Genomic DNA, 15,197 nt, shown 5'->3' on the forward strand with positions numbered 1-15,197 from the left:
CTACAGAGGGTGCTGGTGGCCAGCATTGACCAGCTAGGTGTAAGGAGGACAAATGTCTATTAGGAGGAAGCCTATGCCACCTTCAGCAGCATCTCTGTCCCTCCACTCCCTGGGGCCCCTGGCTGCACCTCACTGACTGGTGTTCGGCTCAGAGGATTCAGCAGATGGAAGGGGCCCTGAGGACAGACCAACAATCTTGCTACCCAGGTGAACCTCTTGGGAGGCAGCCACCCCATCCATCACCCACAGGGCCAAGCCAGCCACTTTGCCGTCTTCCCTAGTCCTGCGTGTCTGCCTTCCTGCGTAGTTTCCGAACACACTAATGGCTTGTGTGTCCCGGCTCTTTCACACCCCTACCCACATTGTCATTGTGAATAAGGGACTGCAACCTAAAACTCACAGGGTACATTCCTCTTGAGCTTAAGCATCCGTGGGAGAACTGAACATGTGCAGAACCATTTTCTTGGCCTCCATCACCACACTACCAACCAGCCTGTGGTCAACTCCATCCCACCTTACGGAGAGTCCTGATCGGAACTGCTTGCTCCACAGTTTCTCGCCTGTAATCTCCGTGAGAGCAGATGAGCGGGCTTTTCGGTTGCAGCACCTCCACCCTGGAGCTTAGTAGGCAATCCAACCCGGCACGTGGGAACCTTCGGATCAGCCCTCACTTGTCACTGAGCTGCTTCCATGCCTAACCACCCTGTAAAGTGGAGTGGAGCAGAGCTCCCCGTGTGGGTTTCCCAGGCTGTAGACTGTCACAGGAGCAGAAGGCCACATCTCTCTCTCATGGAGCAGCTGCCGGTCTTGGACCACGAATGGTGTGGCTGAAAGCCCGATCCGTAACCCACTACACCCCAGAGGTTCCTCTAGCGTAGTGACCAAGGGTAAACTGTGTGGATTGCAAGCCAATGTAAAGAAAACCCCAAACCAGGGGGTCGCATCATGATGGATGGAAGAGATGGACGGTCTCATGGCTTATGGCAGCAGGGGTCGAGAGATCGAATGATAGGGGGAACCCAGAGCAACAGTGGCTCTGTAACCCCAGTTGAGGGCAAGGGCTAACACTGCTGGTGAATGGATACATTGGATGGTGTCAGATACAGCAACACACTCACACACAAAATACTGTAGGACCCCGGTACTCGACCACATCAGTACTAGACATAATTGGATTTTGACACGAAATGTCAAGAAGTTTTGCAGAGCTCAAACCAAACATCGGAATTCCACCCAACAGACATGATTTTTGTAAACAGAAGTAGTTCGTGTTTTGGTCACTTGGTGTTAGTTAGTGTTGTTAGCACGCGTTGTTTAAACCTTTTGCGGCTATGTTCCAAGCGTTTTGCTAGAATTTTCTCAGTTTTTGTGGCTTTTCGCAGTTTTTAGATGAAAAGCATGGGTCCTACAAGTTTTTTTTAAAAGAATCATAAGGAACTGGTTCACTATGTTCGATAGCTGACAATTTAGTAAACCCTGTTAGAAAACAGGGAAACACCAACGGCAGACAATAGACAGATTTTATTTTAGAGAAAGCCAGGGCAGAGAAGGAAAAAAAATCTCCTGAAAAACAGCAACCAGTTGATTTTATGGAAGGGGGTTCCTTTCCAAACAGTGACTCTCTCCATACTTCCTGATCCTCGGCAATCTCAAGGTATGGGCCATACTGTAGTTGTTAAAAACTTTTTTTAATGGTATTATTTAACTCTGAACTTACTCACTTTGAAATTTTTGTGTAATGTTTTGTATAAAAAGGCAAGGTTAAAACTAAAAAATTTTTTTTTTTTAAAGGCAAGGTTAGGGTAAAAACTTGGTGGTTGAGAACAGATTAGTCCATTTTATTTCTTATGGGGAAAAGTGACTTGGAACTCAAATGCATTGTATCTCGGCCCTCCCTCTAAAACATAAAGGTCCAGGGTTCTACTGTATAATAGTTTCCTGGGGGTGAGTGGGGCGTGGGCATGGGGTTGGATAAAGGGGAGCTAATACCAGAGTTCAAGAAGAAAATGTTTAGAACCTGATGGTGGCAGCAATTGTACAATTATACTTGATGTAACTGAATTATGGAATGTTATGATATCTATAAGAGCTCCCAATAAAATGATAAAAAAGAGATCAGATGACACACCACATTGGGTAAATCTGCAGCACAAGACCTTGTTAAGTGTTGACAAACAGCCCACATGGAAGAAGCACACCAACCTGTGTGATCACAAGGTGCCAAAGGGATCAGTTATCAGACATCAAAGAACAAAAAGTCATATCATTGTGTGCTCACCTCCATGATACGATCGATCACTGAAGACAAATGAGTGGAGTGCATAAGCAAATGTGGTGAAGAAAGCTGATGGTGGCCAGCTATCAAAAGATGTAGCGTTAGGGGTCTTAAAGGCTTGAAGGTAAACAAGCAGCCATCAAGCTCAGAAGCAACAAAGCCCACATGGAAGAAGCACACCAGCCAGTGCAATCATGAGGTGTTGAAAGGATCAGGTATCAGGCATCATCAGAACAAAAAATCTTACCATAGTGAATGAGGGGGAAGTACGGAGTGGAGACCCAAAGCTCACTGGACATCCCCTTACAGAAGGGTTTCAGGGAGATGAGCCAGTTGGTGCGATGTAGCAACAATGAAATATACAACTTTCCTCTAGTTCCTAAATGCTTTCTTCCCCCCATCCCCCATGATCCCAATTCTACCTTGCAAGTCTAGCTAGACCAGAGGATGTACACTGGTACAAATAGGAACTGAAAACACAGGGAATCCAGGGTAGATGATCCCTTCAGGGCCAGTCGTGTGAGTGGAGATACTGGGAGGGTGGATTGGAAAGGGGGAACCAATTACAAGGATCTACATGTGACCTCCTCCCTGGGGGGTGGACAAGAAAAAAGTGGGTGAAAAGAGACGTCGGACAGGGAAAAATATGACAAAATAATAATTTACAAATTATCAAGGGTTCATGGGGGGGGGATGAGCTGATGTCAGGGGCTTAAATGGAGAGTACATGTTTTGAGAATGATGAGGGCAATGAATGTACAAATGTGCTTTACACAATTGATGTATGTATGGATTGTGGTAAGAGCTGTATGAGCCCCTAATAAAACGATTATAAAAAAGTGTTGACAAGCAAGGGCATTACTCTGAAGACTAAGGTGCGCCTGCCCAAGCCAAGCCATGGTATTTTCAATGGCCTCGTGTGCACGTGAAAGTTGGACGTGGATAAGGAGGATAGAAGCATCGATGCACTTGAGGTGCCGTGCTGCTTACGAATATCGAAGGCACCATGGACTTTCACTGTAGGAGGTTGGCCCGGCCCGGGCAGACCTGCCTTCTGTCGTACAAAGGTCACTAGCCAGCAGCAACAACACGCAGTGGCCAGTGGGCCCCAGAAAAGAACAAACGTTCTGATACCTCCAGCGCTACACAGGACGAAGTGAAAGGAGTCAGATAGAGGAAGCACAGCGCCTAGGGCTCCATCTAAGTGACAGACCCAGAACAGACAAACTTAGACACAGAGAGAAGGTTCCCACAACCGACTCATGGTGCTGGTTGTACCATTTCCTAAAGGTAGAAACAAAAGCACTGACTTTGACTTGTACTTGAAGTGGGCCAACAACTGTCTCATCTATGAGGTCCCTGGGTGGCACGAGCAGTTTGCATTGCACTACTACCCTCAACGCTGAGCGTTCAAGCCCAGGCAGTGGTGTCTACGAGAAAAGCCTGGCAGTCTGCTCCCAGGAGGAAGCCCAGAAAACGCTGAGCCACATGTAGGGTGACCAAGGGTCAGAACGGACCCAAGGGCTGCAGGTTGTCGTTTCAGAGAGACCACTGGTGAAGTGGTACAAGCGCGGCTCCAGGGACCTACCACAGGTCACCACCAGCCACCGAAATGGGACGGTTTTATTGCTCGCAAACAGAGCAACAACACTGTTGATCGTTTCCAAGTAGCTCCCATTGGTAAAGTGCTTTTATTGACGTGACATTCAGTTCCAGAAACAGTCTAGAAGCCAGGATGGCGTGTACTTAGACAACTTACAGGCGAGGACGCTACTGTCCTGTTCTCCAGTCTCTGAGAAGCTGAAATCTTACATAATGGTCTTTGTTCTTCCCACGCTTTGTTCTCCCTCACATCTGCCCTCAGGCACAGCCTTCGGCCTGGGGACAGTAACGCATCTGCTCAAACCCAGTGTCCCCAGCTGGGGCTCCCTGAGGATAGCCAGAGACACCTTGGGGTGAGGGGGGCGCAAGGTCGACTACTACTGGGGGCTCTTTGGAGAGAAAGCCTTTCTGAATGGGCTTGTGGTATATGCAGACCCCTCTCCTCACTCCCCAAAGGGTGTCTGTACCCGTGGGTCCTCTTCAGATGCTCGAGCCACGCCCATCGAGGGTCCATCTGCGTGGGCTCACTGAGCTGCTGTTTCTGCCAGGCTCCCAGAGAGGACGTCCTCCGATTTCAGGACAGCGCGGTGAGCGGCTTGTAGCAGCAACTGAGGTGGCAGCAGATCCCACCCCCACCTCCGCCCCCACCCCCAGTCATTTTTGGTCAGGACGTGAGGCCCATCCTGGCCATCAAATCTTCGTAGACAGTCCATGCCATTGCCGCCATCAGTGTCCTGCGGAGGGCCCGGGGGACCCCGCCTTGGAAGAAGCCACGCAGCCCGTAGTCCTGTGATGAGAAAGACTGTCGGGACGCTGTACATAAAGCGGTAACACACTTCATGACCCCCTGGGCGGGACAAAGGGATACCCCGTTTTTGATTCTCAGTCTAGACCTGTACTGATGGCCCAACTGTGTTTTTTTTTTTTTTCCTTTTTTGTAGTTTCTAGGCTTATCTTTTTAGCCCTGCCCTATTCAGACGATCCATGTGGTGACTGGAAATCTTTGGATGAGGCTGTGGGTACAGCTACATAGCTGGTGAACCGCACAGAGGCGCCAAGCCCACTGTGGAAGCTACCAGCCACACAGCTCGCCCGGAGACCTTCACGGGGTGAAGAAGGAGACCCTGTCCCACAGTAAGAACCATACGTACTTTAAAAATGAGCGTGACGGTTTGTCCAATCCACCGACATCTCACAGGGGCAAGCTGCATGTGAGTCTTGATGACGTCTGCAGGCTGGGTTATCAGTGAGGCGAGGACGCCGGCTACGAGCCCACAGCTGAAGTTGACAACGGGTGCCAGGACTGTATCCAGCTGGTCTGAAACACGACAGAGGCAGCGTTCCGTCAGAGCCTCCTTCCGGAGAGCAGCGCCCACACCAGAGAGGCTGGACACAGCACAGTGCTGCTCCAACAGCTGATCGGTACAAGAGCAACGCAGACGGAACGAGGAAATGACCTTTCTATAGTCATGACTAACAAACAACCCAGGCGAGACCCATCAGCTGATGCTGAAGTGCATGTGGTTAAGAACCAGGGACCAGTGTGCAGAGTACAATTGTGCCTTTGGGCTCCCAAGGCCATGACCTCACGGAGGCTGGCAGGCCAATGGCCTGATGCCATGGCACCAACCTTTTGGTTAGTGGTGCCGTGTGTCACTGTCTGGGCCTTCTAGGGACCCATGGGTGAGAGAAACAGGATTGTTACAGAGACTCCTGTCTCCCTGCAGACACACGCGGTGCTCAGCGGAGACACTACTTTCACAGAGGGGTCACCCAGACTTCACACCACCCAGGGGACCAAGGCCCTGGTGGGGTAGTGGCTTATGTGTCGGGCTACTAATCTCAAGGTCAGCAGTTTGAAGCCACAAGTTGCCCCACTGGAGAAAGGGAGGCGTTCTACTCCTGTGAAGGGTTACAGTGTCCTGTCGGGTCAAGAGTTAGTGTTCATTGGGGTCAAGATGTCTCGGAATGGTCTCGAATGCCATGGGTTCGGCTTTTTGGATTATAAAGGATCAAACTGGTGTCACTTTGTTTCTGCTCGAACAACATCGCTTAGGGACTCTGCGGTTGGCAATGTCTAACAAAACCGCATCGCAAGGGACCACACCGAGGGCCCTGCTCCAAGACCAACAAACCTTGACAAGGAGCCCGGGCCCACAGCGGCTCAGTCTTGGCTGCTAACCAGAGGCTGGCAGTGGAGAGCCAGCAGCTTTCTTGGGGGGAAAGACCGAGCACCCAGCTCCTGTGCCGGCGACTCGGCCTCGAGAACAGTCCACAGGCCGTGGGTGGGACGCAACCCCACCACACTCAACCACAGCGCCCTCTTGCAAACAGCGGACAATCGGAGAAGTGTCAATTTCCTGTTCTAACGGGACTGTGGCTATCAGAGAAAGAGTCCTTGTTCTTAAGAAACACACAAGGGTGAAGGGGCATGATGTCTCCAACTTGCTCTCAGAAAGTTCAGGGGGAAAAGAACAAGCCACGCAGGAAGAGAATAACCCCTGGTACCCCCCCCCCCCCCAGCCAGGCACCATGCCGATGGGGCTCAGCGCTGGGACTCAGCTAAGACTGCCCTGGTGCTGAGCAGCCCCAGCAGGGTGTATCCCAGAGGAAGCTCTGCGACTCTGTGCCTTGGCTGCTCCCAACCACACCTCCCTTCGCCCATACCTTGGGGCACGGTGCTTTTGGTCTGGTTGTAAAACATCAAGTAGATCCCAGAGAAGGGCGCATCACGAAGGAGCGTCGCCGTTAGTCCGCTGAAGAGCCCTCGGCGACCCTCTGTGCGGTAGATGTTCTTCAGGGCAGCGCAGATGCTCCCGTAGGCATACCTCCCACTCTGCAAAGAGGGCACAGGTTCACCCGAGACTCGGCCGCCTACACCACCGGGTGCTCAAACCTCGCTGCCTGCTACGTTACACTAGAAATCAGTTGACACTAGGGGTTACTTTGGCCCTGTTCTTCTAAGAACCCAATCTTTCCATTGACCCTCCCCAAGGCCCTGCGTGGTACGACTCACCTCATAGCGTGTCTTGATCACAGTAATGGGTGACATGCAGACCCCTGCGACTGCACGGGAGCCCACCCCCAGGATGACTGACTCCAGGGCGCTGGGGGGATGGCCGGGCAGGAAGTGCTGCTTCAGGGAGTAGAGAGTGCCGAAGTAGATCCCAACCCCGGGGACACATCTCACCATGGACTGCAGAGGCAGGGCGGAGGGAGGAGAGAAGCCAAAGAGCAAACACTGTAAGCTCCTGCCTTTGCAGGGCTTTCCCAAGAGACCACCAGAGATGGTTTGTGGGCTAGGAGGTTATTAGAGAGGAGGGAGGAGCGAGAAACTGTAGGGAAACAGGAGGGAAGGCAGCCAGTGAAGGTGTGCCACCCACACCAGGCGTTGCTGAGGGCCAGTGCAGAACACAAATTCAGTTATGCTTCCCTAAGGGAGAGCCAAACGGTGGCAACCGAGTCAAGGCCGATGCAGGCGGTCACCATGTGCTGTAAAGTGGAATTGCTCGCAGGGTGTTCTCAGCTCAGGCTTGAACCACCAACCTTCGGTGAGCAGTTGAGAGAAAATGGTTCCTGCTAACTGGGGACCTCAAAGCAGGAAAGAAGTGAGTTTTCCAACAGCTACAGTAAAAAGAGCTCAGCTGCTAACCCAAAGTTTGGTGGCTCGAGCCCACCAGCTACCCCTCAGGAGAAAAATGAGGCAGGCTGTCAGCTTCCACAAAGATGAACAGCCTTGGAAACTCTCTGGGGCAGTTCTACTCTGTCCTGCGGAGTTGTTAAGAGTTGTAATTGACTCAACGGCAGTGGGCGTACAGGGCAGCGGTGGGCATGGATGCCCTGGCACTTCTAGCCAAATGAGTTTCTAAGGCCAGAAAGGGGCAAGGGCAGGTGGGGGTCACGGCTGCCACATAGGCTGTGCTGCACGGTCAGAGACTGGCCAGGGTGAAGACTCGGCAGTTCCCAAGACCTCAGGTGGACGAAAGCGGCCGGCTGAGCCAGGCAGGAAGACCACACCGCCTCCCACCACTGCCAACTCGCGCAAGCCCTTAAGAGCTGGTGAGGGGCTGGGAAATGGCTGCTGAGAATCCAGACCCCAAAGACAACTTACAGGGGACATCCCCTTCCACAGGCCCAGCAGACTCTCCGTGCGAACCACCGTCAGGAGCAGGGCGAACGCCCCCACGCGCCTGGGCCTGCAGAGATGGGGCAGAGATGGGGCAGAGGTGGGGAGGGAACACGCCACTTCAGACTGTTTCTTCATGACAGACCCCTGCATGCAAAGACCTCAGTATCCGCCTCCTCCAGATCCTCCCCAACGGGGGGTGACTGTGGCTTCCTGGGGACTCAGACTTCAGCAAGCACGTCTCTTCAGCAAGCACGTCTGTCTCAGCCCAGTGACACCGCTGAGAACAATTTGAGGGGTAACCGCTGGCCTTACACGCGTTGCGTCAATTCCCCACAGCGCTGAGCCCAACACGGGGCACAAATCAGACACTCCACATAGCCGGTACTCATGCCAGCTAGTGGGCCCCAGCACAACCTGCCAGCAAAATAAATCCGACAGAGGAGTGTCACTGCCTCCAAGGCCCACCCTGCGGAGCTGCTCGCTCAGCTCAGGAAAGGACCCCGTTTAGTTAACAAGCAACGTCACCGATAAAAAATATTCACAGAAAAGTGAGTGAAAATAGCACGTGAAGGTTGGGTCTGGCCAGGGTTGTTCTCGGAGGGTCCCACAGGAGAGGCGTGGCTTTCCGGTGGCCTGAGAAGCTGCGGGGCAGCAGGTCCACACTGAGCAGCTGGGGGCTGTGGGCACCTACCCTTGGGCTGCGGGCTGGGCAGCCTGGAGGCGCGTCTTAAGGAGATCCAGAGGCTGAAAAAGGACGGTGGAGCAGGTGCCACTGATGGAGCCGCACACGAAGGCCTTGATCGCCGGGTGTAACTGCAAGAGAGAGCGCCGGGTCAGAGAAGGCACACGCACCGCCGGCGTGCTGAGGAAGGCACACACGCACCCTGCCACAGGCGGCGCTCCGATGGGTCAGCAGAAATGTCTCACTGGTCTAATGCCTGGGGTGGTGCATGCAGTTGAGGCACTTGCCAGCGAACTGAAGCGTGGGGCCCACCCACCGGCCCCTCAGAAGAGAGGCCTGAGATCTACTTCTGGACAAACCAGCTTCTGAGAAGCCTCGGGGCACAGCTCTCTGACACACAGGGAGCCGTGCCAAGCGCCGACCCAGGACAGCTGGCTTAGTGGTGACACAAGGTCTGCTTCTCCTGAGGTAGCACGTCCCAGCATGTCCACTGCCACTTGTAAGGTGCACACCGGCCACCCTTCCTTCCCTGCCCTACAGCACACCCCACTGAACAGTGCTTCCACCAGAGCCAGCTCCCTGGGTTGTGGGGCCTGAATTAGACCAGTGATGTAACAAGTCAGTGGAAGAAGCTCAGCAACGGTGTAAAATGAATGATAAAATGTATGAGGGGGATTTCAGAAAGTTCATGGAGAGATTCCACTATCTTTTAATTCCATTTCTCCATGAACGTTTTAATGTGCATTCCCTTCGTTTAAACTTTTTCCTTTCCCTATGCTCTGTACCCCAGGAGCCCCTCCTGGGTTTGCGACCTCTCCCTTCGCTCAAGCAGATATACACACTGGCTCCTGGAGGGACACACACACACACACACACACACACAGCCATCGAGTCGATAGTAAATTGTAGCGACCCGACCCATAGGGCAGGGTAGAGCTGCCCCTGTGAGACTGTAACTCCATGGGAGGAGTAAACAAACAAACAAACAAACAAACCATCTTTCTCCCGAGGTACGCATTGGGAGAAAAGCTCAAACCATACTCACTGTCAGCGAGTCAGAGCGGATTCATAGTGACCCCGCAGGACAGGGAGAACTGCCAGATTCTAACTGTTCAAGGGAGTTGAAAGGCCCCTCTTGCTCCCGAGTTGTGGCTGGTGGTTTCAAACTGCTGACCTAGTGGCTAGCACCCCAACATGCAACCACTACACCGCCACGGCAGGCAGGCAGGCAGGAAGGCCTCAAAGACTAACTGCCCTTGCCTTGAGCACCTCCCCGGGGCCTCCGCCTTCAGTGTAGCTGGAATGACCACAGCTGTGAAAATCTGAAACTGAACCAGCAAACAAAACCCCTCTTTTCTCAAAGTTCTATCCCAAAGGAACTTCTCTCGTGTGTATGAAGTGTATACTGTCATTTTTTAATAGATGGCACCATGCTATCATGATGAACACAAAATCGTCTGGTAGTCACCTGGAACTGGATTTTTGGAATCTGCAGAGTTTGACCCACAGAGAAGAGAGAGATCATTTCAAATTCTATCAAATGATGAAGTCATAACTGGAGGGCCAAATAAGTTCAGACAAGCAAATCCTGGAGCTCCTAAGCACTTTTCAAACAGATTCTCCCTCCAGCGTCACACAAAAGGTCCTCGGGTGGCTAAGCCACCGGGAAACCCAAGCAAACGAGGTGGCTCTCAACAGGTGACCGACACCAGCAGCTACTTGCACCCTCAAGCGAGGGACTGCCTGCTCTTGAGCTCACCAGGGTCCCACCGAGTTCCCGTTTCTGAGCCTGGCGGTGCAGCCAGCCTCTCTTACCTCCACATTGGGCCTCTCCCTTCCACTGGCACCTTCTCTGCCTGGAACCAAACTGGAAAGCCTCCCGTCCAGGCAGCCTGGACTCCACACCATCTCCACTTCCTCAGGCCGCCACCACATCTGCCCAGCCCCGCTTCTCCACTCACCAAGCCTGCCAAGTCCCACCAGGGTCCTTTCTGTCCATAGCTCAGGTCAAAGGCAGGCAAGGCGGCCTTGCCTCGGTGTTTGTTTTTGCTTCCGGAGACACCACTCTCTCCTCCTCTCCCTACTGCCCTCTGGAGACTTGCCCCTCAGATGTTTATTCCTCTTATCTCCTCCCTCCCTCTGCAGTGGCCCCAGGCAACCTTACTCACACCCAGTCTGGTTCAGGGCTCAGTGTGGCCACAACCTCCCCTCCAAGGTAGCTGCCGCTTCCCCAATCCAGGTACTCCAGGCATCCAAAGTGGAAATCTGCGAGACACTGAAGATTCCCAGCTCCACCAACTGGTCATGACTCAAACTTCACTCTTTCAAAGCCTGCCCATGAAACTCCAACCTACCTGTACCAGCCCATCCTCCACTGTGCTCCCAGGACAGCAAGGGGACACTGGGAGAGGCAGCTTCGGTCTTTCGAAAATACTGTGCACGAGTACGTAATGTATACACGCGCAGCAGACGGGACTGAATGCATCAGGGTGCCGTGCGGTTTGCAAACACAAGACCGCCAGGAGTTACCGGCAGTGAAACCGGAGCTCACAGAAGTTACGTGCACTTACACCTCAGCTTGTCAGAAAGCTACTCACGTCCATGTACCAGCAGTCCCCAGGCACCTCACATGGCATCTCTCCCCACAACCTGCCCCTCTCCCAGTGCCCTCGCCCAGTGAATGAGAGCTCATCTGCTCAAGCCAGAGACTGGGCGTCAACCAGCACCCTACCCAGGCGCACACTACCGCCCACAAAACATTTACACCCAGCCCCTCCCACCCACCTCCAGGACCCCTCCACAGGCTCTCTGCCTCTGGGACTGCAATGGCTGCCTCTCCCAGCTCGCTCATTCTACGTGGTCAACTTCCCATCTATGGCTTCCTCTGACCTCCACTTTAGGACCCCGGTGCCCAGCGGTTATGAGCTGGGCTGGTAACTGCCCCTCTTACAGGGCTGCTATCCGTTGGCATGGAGAACCCAGTCTTCCTTTTATACCATCCCAGTGGGGAGCTCGCCCTCCACCTTCATCTCATTCCCGAAAAGGCTCATGTGCAGCCTGTCTAATTCACTGCAGGGGGGCTTCAGCTTAGAGCTGACCTGCTCTGGGAAGACACCCTAGCTCCTGGGGCCTAGGTTGGGCACCCTATCTTGGTTCTTCCCCGGCCATTTTCCCAAGTTTACTTGGCCATCGCCTTCAGGAGTGTGGCTCCCACAGAGGACTGCGACCCATTTGTCCCCGCGCCCTGAGAGTGGGGTCTAGTGCAGTGCTCAACAATGGCTGAAGAATGAATCATTCACCTAACAGGAATTCTGCCCACGGCTCCCCACTGTACACAGCCCCGCAGGATAAAGCTCGGGGCTCCTGCCCAGCTGGGCAGGCCCTGCAGCCCCATCCTTGGACAAGCTTACCTCCCACATGATGGTGTTTGTGTTAAGGACTATTGACACCCCCCACCCCCTTAACCCCCAATGCAGAAACCTGCTTTTTAAGGTCTTTGTTTCTACAGCAGTGTTTGGACATATTATTGGCTCAAGTATTATTTGCTGAATAAATAGACTCATTAAGACCGGGGCCTGTATGTCCTTAACATCATCATTTCCCACAGTGTATTACAGAGCAGAATGCTAAAAAAAAAGGGGGGGGTATAAAAATGAGCCCCTAAATGTGTGACAAGAGGGAATGCTAATGGAATTGCTAAAAGTCCCAAGCAAAACAAAATGTCCACTTTTCATGATGAATGACAATGGTCTTAAGGTATTGTCCCTGATAGACAACTCACCCAAAGACAGTCAACTTGATTTTTAAAATAGCTCTAAAGTTACTCTACAGAAATAAACAAAAAAACCAAACCCACTGCTCTCTAGTGGATTTCAACTCTTAGGAGCCGCCCAGTGGTCCGGAGGGTTTCTGCTGGAGTACTAACCCCCAAAGTCAGCAGTTCAAACCCAGAACTCGCTCCACAAGAGCAGGATGAGGCTCTGTTCCTGTAAAGATGGATGGCCTTGGAAACCTATCCACACAGCGGATTGATGACAGTGTGATTTTGTTTTGTATTTAATAAGACAGAAGAGCATCAGAAGCAGTAAATCTTTACGGAAGCAAACGGTCTCTCTCTCACAGGAGCTGGTGGGTAGATCTGACCTGCAACCCTTAGCCTCTGGCCCACCAGGGCTCCTATTTATGATACACATACAATGCAAGCTCCTATAGGACAGCGTAGGTAGAACTGCCCTGTGAGTTTCTGAGAACGTACGTATTTAGTGGAGTGGACAAAAACAGGTTTTAAAAAAGTCCTCAAACAAACCAATTCCCAGAGTAATTCTTAGTCTCCTTAAGGTGGGGTAGAAAGGGGGAATTGTTTACAAGGATCTACATATAACTCCTCCCTGGGGGACAGACAACAGAAAAGTGAAGGGAGATGTAAGACATGACAAAAATAATAATTTATAAATTATCAAGGGTTCATGAGGGAGAGGATGGCGGGGAGGGAGGGGAAAAATAAGGAGCTGATACCAAGGGCTCAAGCAGAAAGCAAATGTTTTGAGAATGATGATGGCAACAAATGTACAAATGTGCTTGACACAATGGATGGATGAATGGATTGTGTTAAGAGTTGTATGAGCCCAACAAACACATTTAAAAAATCCAATTCAAATCAAGAGTCTAAAGCTGAGAGGTCCAGATACAAAAGTAAGCACATTTACTTACATACCCAGGGCTCAACTTGAAAGAAAATGCTTTGAAAATGATGATGGCAACATATGTACAAATGTGCTTGCTACAACGGATGTATGTAATGTTTTAAGAGCTGTAAGAGCCTCCAATAAAATGATTTTTTTTAAATTTAAAGATGCCAAACTAGGGTCCGGGCCTTTGCTATCGCCCTTTAAAGGATTTCTAGAAAATCCACTCCTCGCGCGGGACGCTGGTCAACCCAAAAGGTAACGGAGAAGCCACTTGCCCGGCCTCCACGCCCCCCGCTCACGTGTCCGAGGGCTCGGCCGCCCGCAGCCAATCCCGACGCAGACGGGGCGGGGCGTCGCGCGCCCGGGGCCCGCCACCCTTTCGTTGCCGGCGGGGGGAGACAGGTGGAGACCCAGGGGAGGCCCACGACACCCCGCAGCGACAGCCAACTTCGCTGACCCTCAAAGGGCTCCCCAGCCTCGGGGCTGCCTATTTGTGACCCAAATAGGCAAGGGAGGAAGGTCGGGAGGCAGCCCCAGCCACGTTCCGTTGGGCACGCACCTCGCTCCCGAGCGCGCGCACTTTTCCTAACAGCACCCAAGGAAATGGGCTGACACCGTGGCTGGGGCGAGCGACTCGAACATTTGGCAACTGAGATGGCGCGGGGCAGGGTGTCCTTCTGTTCTGCTCAGGGTCTCTGAGTCGGAGTCCACTCGCCTGCATGGACACAGCCCTCACGGCCCTGGCAATTTCGCGATCTCCACCCAGCTGCCCCTGCCGCGGCCGGACCTTAGCTAGCCCGTGCTGAAGGTCGCTAAGTTCCCCTCCCCACGCCATTATTAAGGTAGCGGGAGTCGAACGCCCCCCGTGCAGTCGCATCACCCTGCTGCACCCTCCAGGAGCGGGAAACGCCGGTTCCCGTGGGCCACTCGCGCTTCAGCAACCACCTCCATCTCCCTTCCCGAGGCGGCGGGCTCCCGAACGCACCATAAGCGTTTCCACTCGGTCTCCGACATCCTGAGGTTGCAGCAGCGCGGACCGCGACTTCTGAATCATTGGATCCGAGGCCGGCGAGTGCACCGGGCCCAGGGGGCTCAGGCCCGGCCCTGGCGATCTCGGGATGGCTCTGCGTTTTGCGCTCGCTGACGTCTGCGGTCATTAAGGATCCAGGGAGCCGCCTGGAGTTCCGGGCCCGCGCTTCTCGGGGGTACGGGGGCGCCTGGCGGCCAGCACGAAGCTCCAGGGCGCCGTGCCAGCCGCACCGAGGAGGCCCTCGCCGCTCGTCACGCGCTCCGCAGACACCGCGTCCCTCCTCCAGCGCCCATCCCGCTCGGCCGCGGGCTTTTGGACCAGAGGCGGGCGTGCGCATCCGGGGGTTGGAGAAAACCGGAGGAACTACTAGACGCAACGTCAGGGTTTCGCTTCCGGTTCCGGGCGCGCGCAGCACGCCCCCCTGAGGGCCTTCTCGACGGCGCCACCTCGTGGCCAGGTGCGGAGCTGCAGGACCCGCGGCTTCCCAGCGCCCCGGGGCTCCGCTGGGTCTCGGGCGGCGAGTTTTTGCATTGGGGTGGGTGGAACCATCAGAAGGTACGGTCGTCCGTGTGTGTGAATTCCTTTACTCGCGAAATTGAATCGGTAGTCGCTAAAGCCGCGAAAAATTCGAGCCGTCTGGCGCTGGCGCCCTGCCTTCTCTTGGTAGCCCGCATGCTGTGAATAAGGGTCCTTCCTCCTGATGATCTACTCGGTGCCTTCTCTTTCACATTTGAGGATCATTTTTTGCAAAAGCATCGCCGCCTTTTTGCGGGTGGCTTCGCCACGGTTAA

At 53.4% G+C, this 15,197-nt stretch overlaps 1 protein-coding gene across 2 annotated transcripts; it reads right to left on the minus strand.

Moving 5' to 3' along the window:
* Window positions 1-3,935: 3,935 nt before the first annotated feature.
* SLC25A38 (solute carrier family 25 member 38) lies at window positions 3,936-14,770 on the minus strand. 2 transcript variants are annotated; one of them, XM_075556022.1, is made up of 7 exons: window positions 14,362-14,765; window positions 8,698-8,819; window positions 7,989-8,073; window positions 6,894-7,073; window positions 6,545-6,713; window positions 5,029-5,195; window positions 4,405-4,664 (listed from the first exon to the last, which is right to left on the minus strand). In XM_075556022.1, exons 1-7 carry the CDS (start codon window positions 14,428-14,430, stop codon window positions 4,542-4,544), a joined length of 915 nt encoding a protein of 304 aa, XP_075412137.1. In that variant the 5' UTR covers window positions 14,431-14,765; the 3' UTR covers window positions 4,405-4,541. The 2 variants fall into 2 exon arrangements, with proteins under 2 accessions (XP_075412139.1, XP_075412137.1); XM_075556024.1 differs by lacking the exon at window positions 5,029-5,195 and having other exon boundaries at window positions 3,936-4,664; window positions 14,362-14,770.
* Between the last annotated feature and the right edge of the window lie 427 nt (window positions 14,771-15,197).

Source organism: Tenrec ecaudatus, chromosome 8 (assembly GCF_050624435.1).
Source record: "Tenrec ecaudatus isolate mTenEca1 chromosome 8, mTenEca1.hap1, whole genome shotgun sequence".
NCBI lineage: Eukaryota > Metazoa > Chordata > Mammalia > Afrosoricida > Tenrecidae > Tenrec > Tenrec ecaudatus.

Bases quoted from the DNA above. Each gene is read 5' to 3' on its own strand.
- SLC25A38 (XM_075556022.1), bottom strand. From the start codon at position 14,430: ATGATTCAGAAGTCGCGGTCCGCGCTGCTGCAACCTCAGGATGTCGGA. The intron at 8,820-14,361 runs GTGCGTTCGGGA...TCTCTCTTGCAG, and splicing joins ACCGAGTGGAAACGCTTATG to TTACACCCGGCGATCAAGGC. The intron at 8,074-8,697 runs GTAGGTGCCCAC...CCATCTCTGCAG, and splicing joins GCCCAGCCCGCAGCCCAAGG to GCCCAGGCGCGTGGGGGCGT.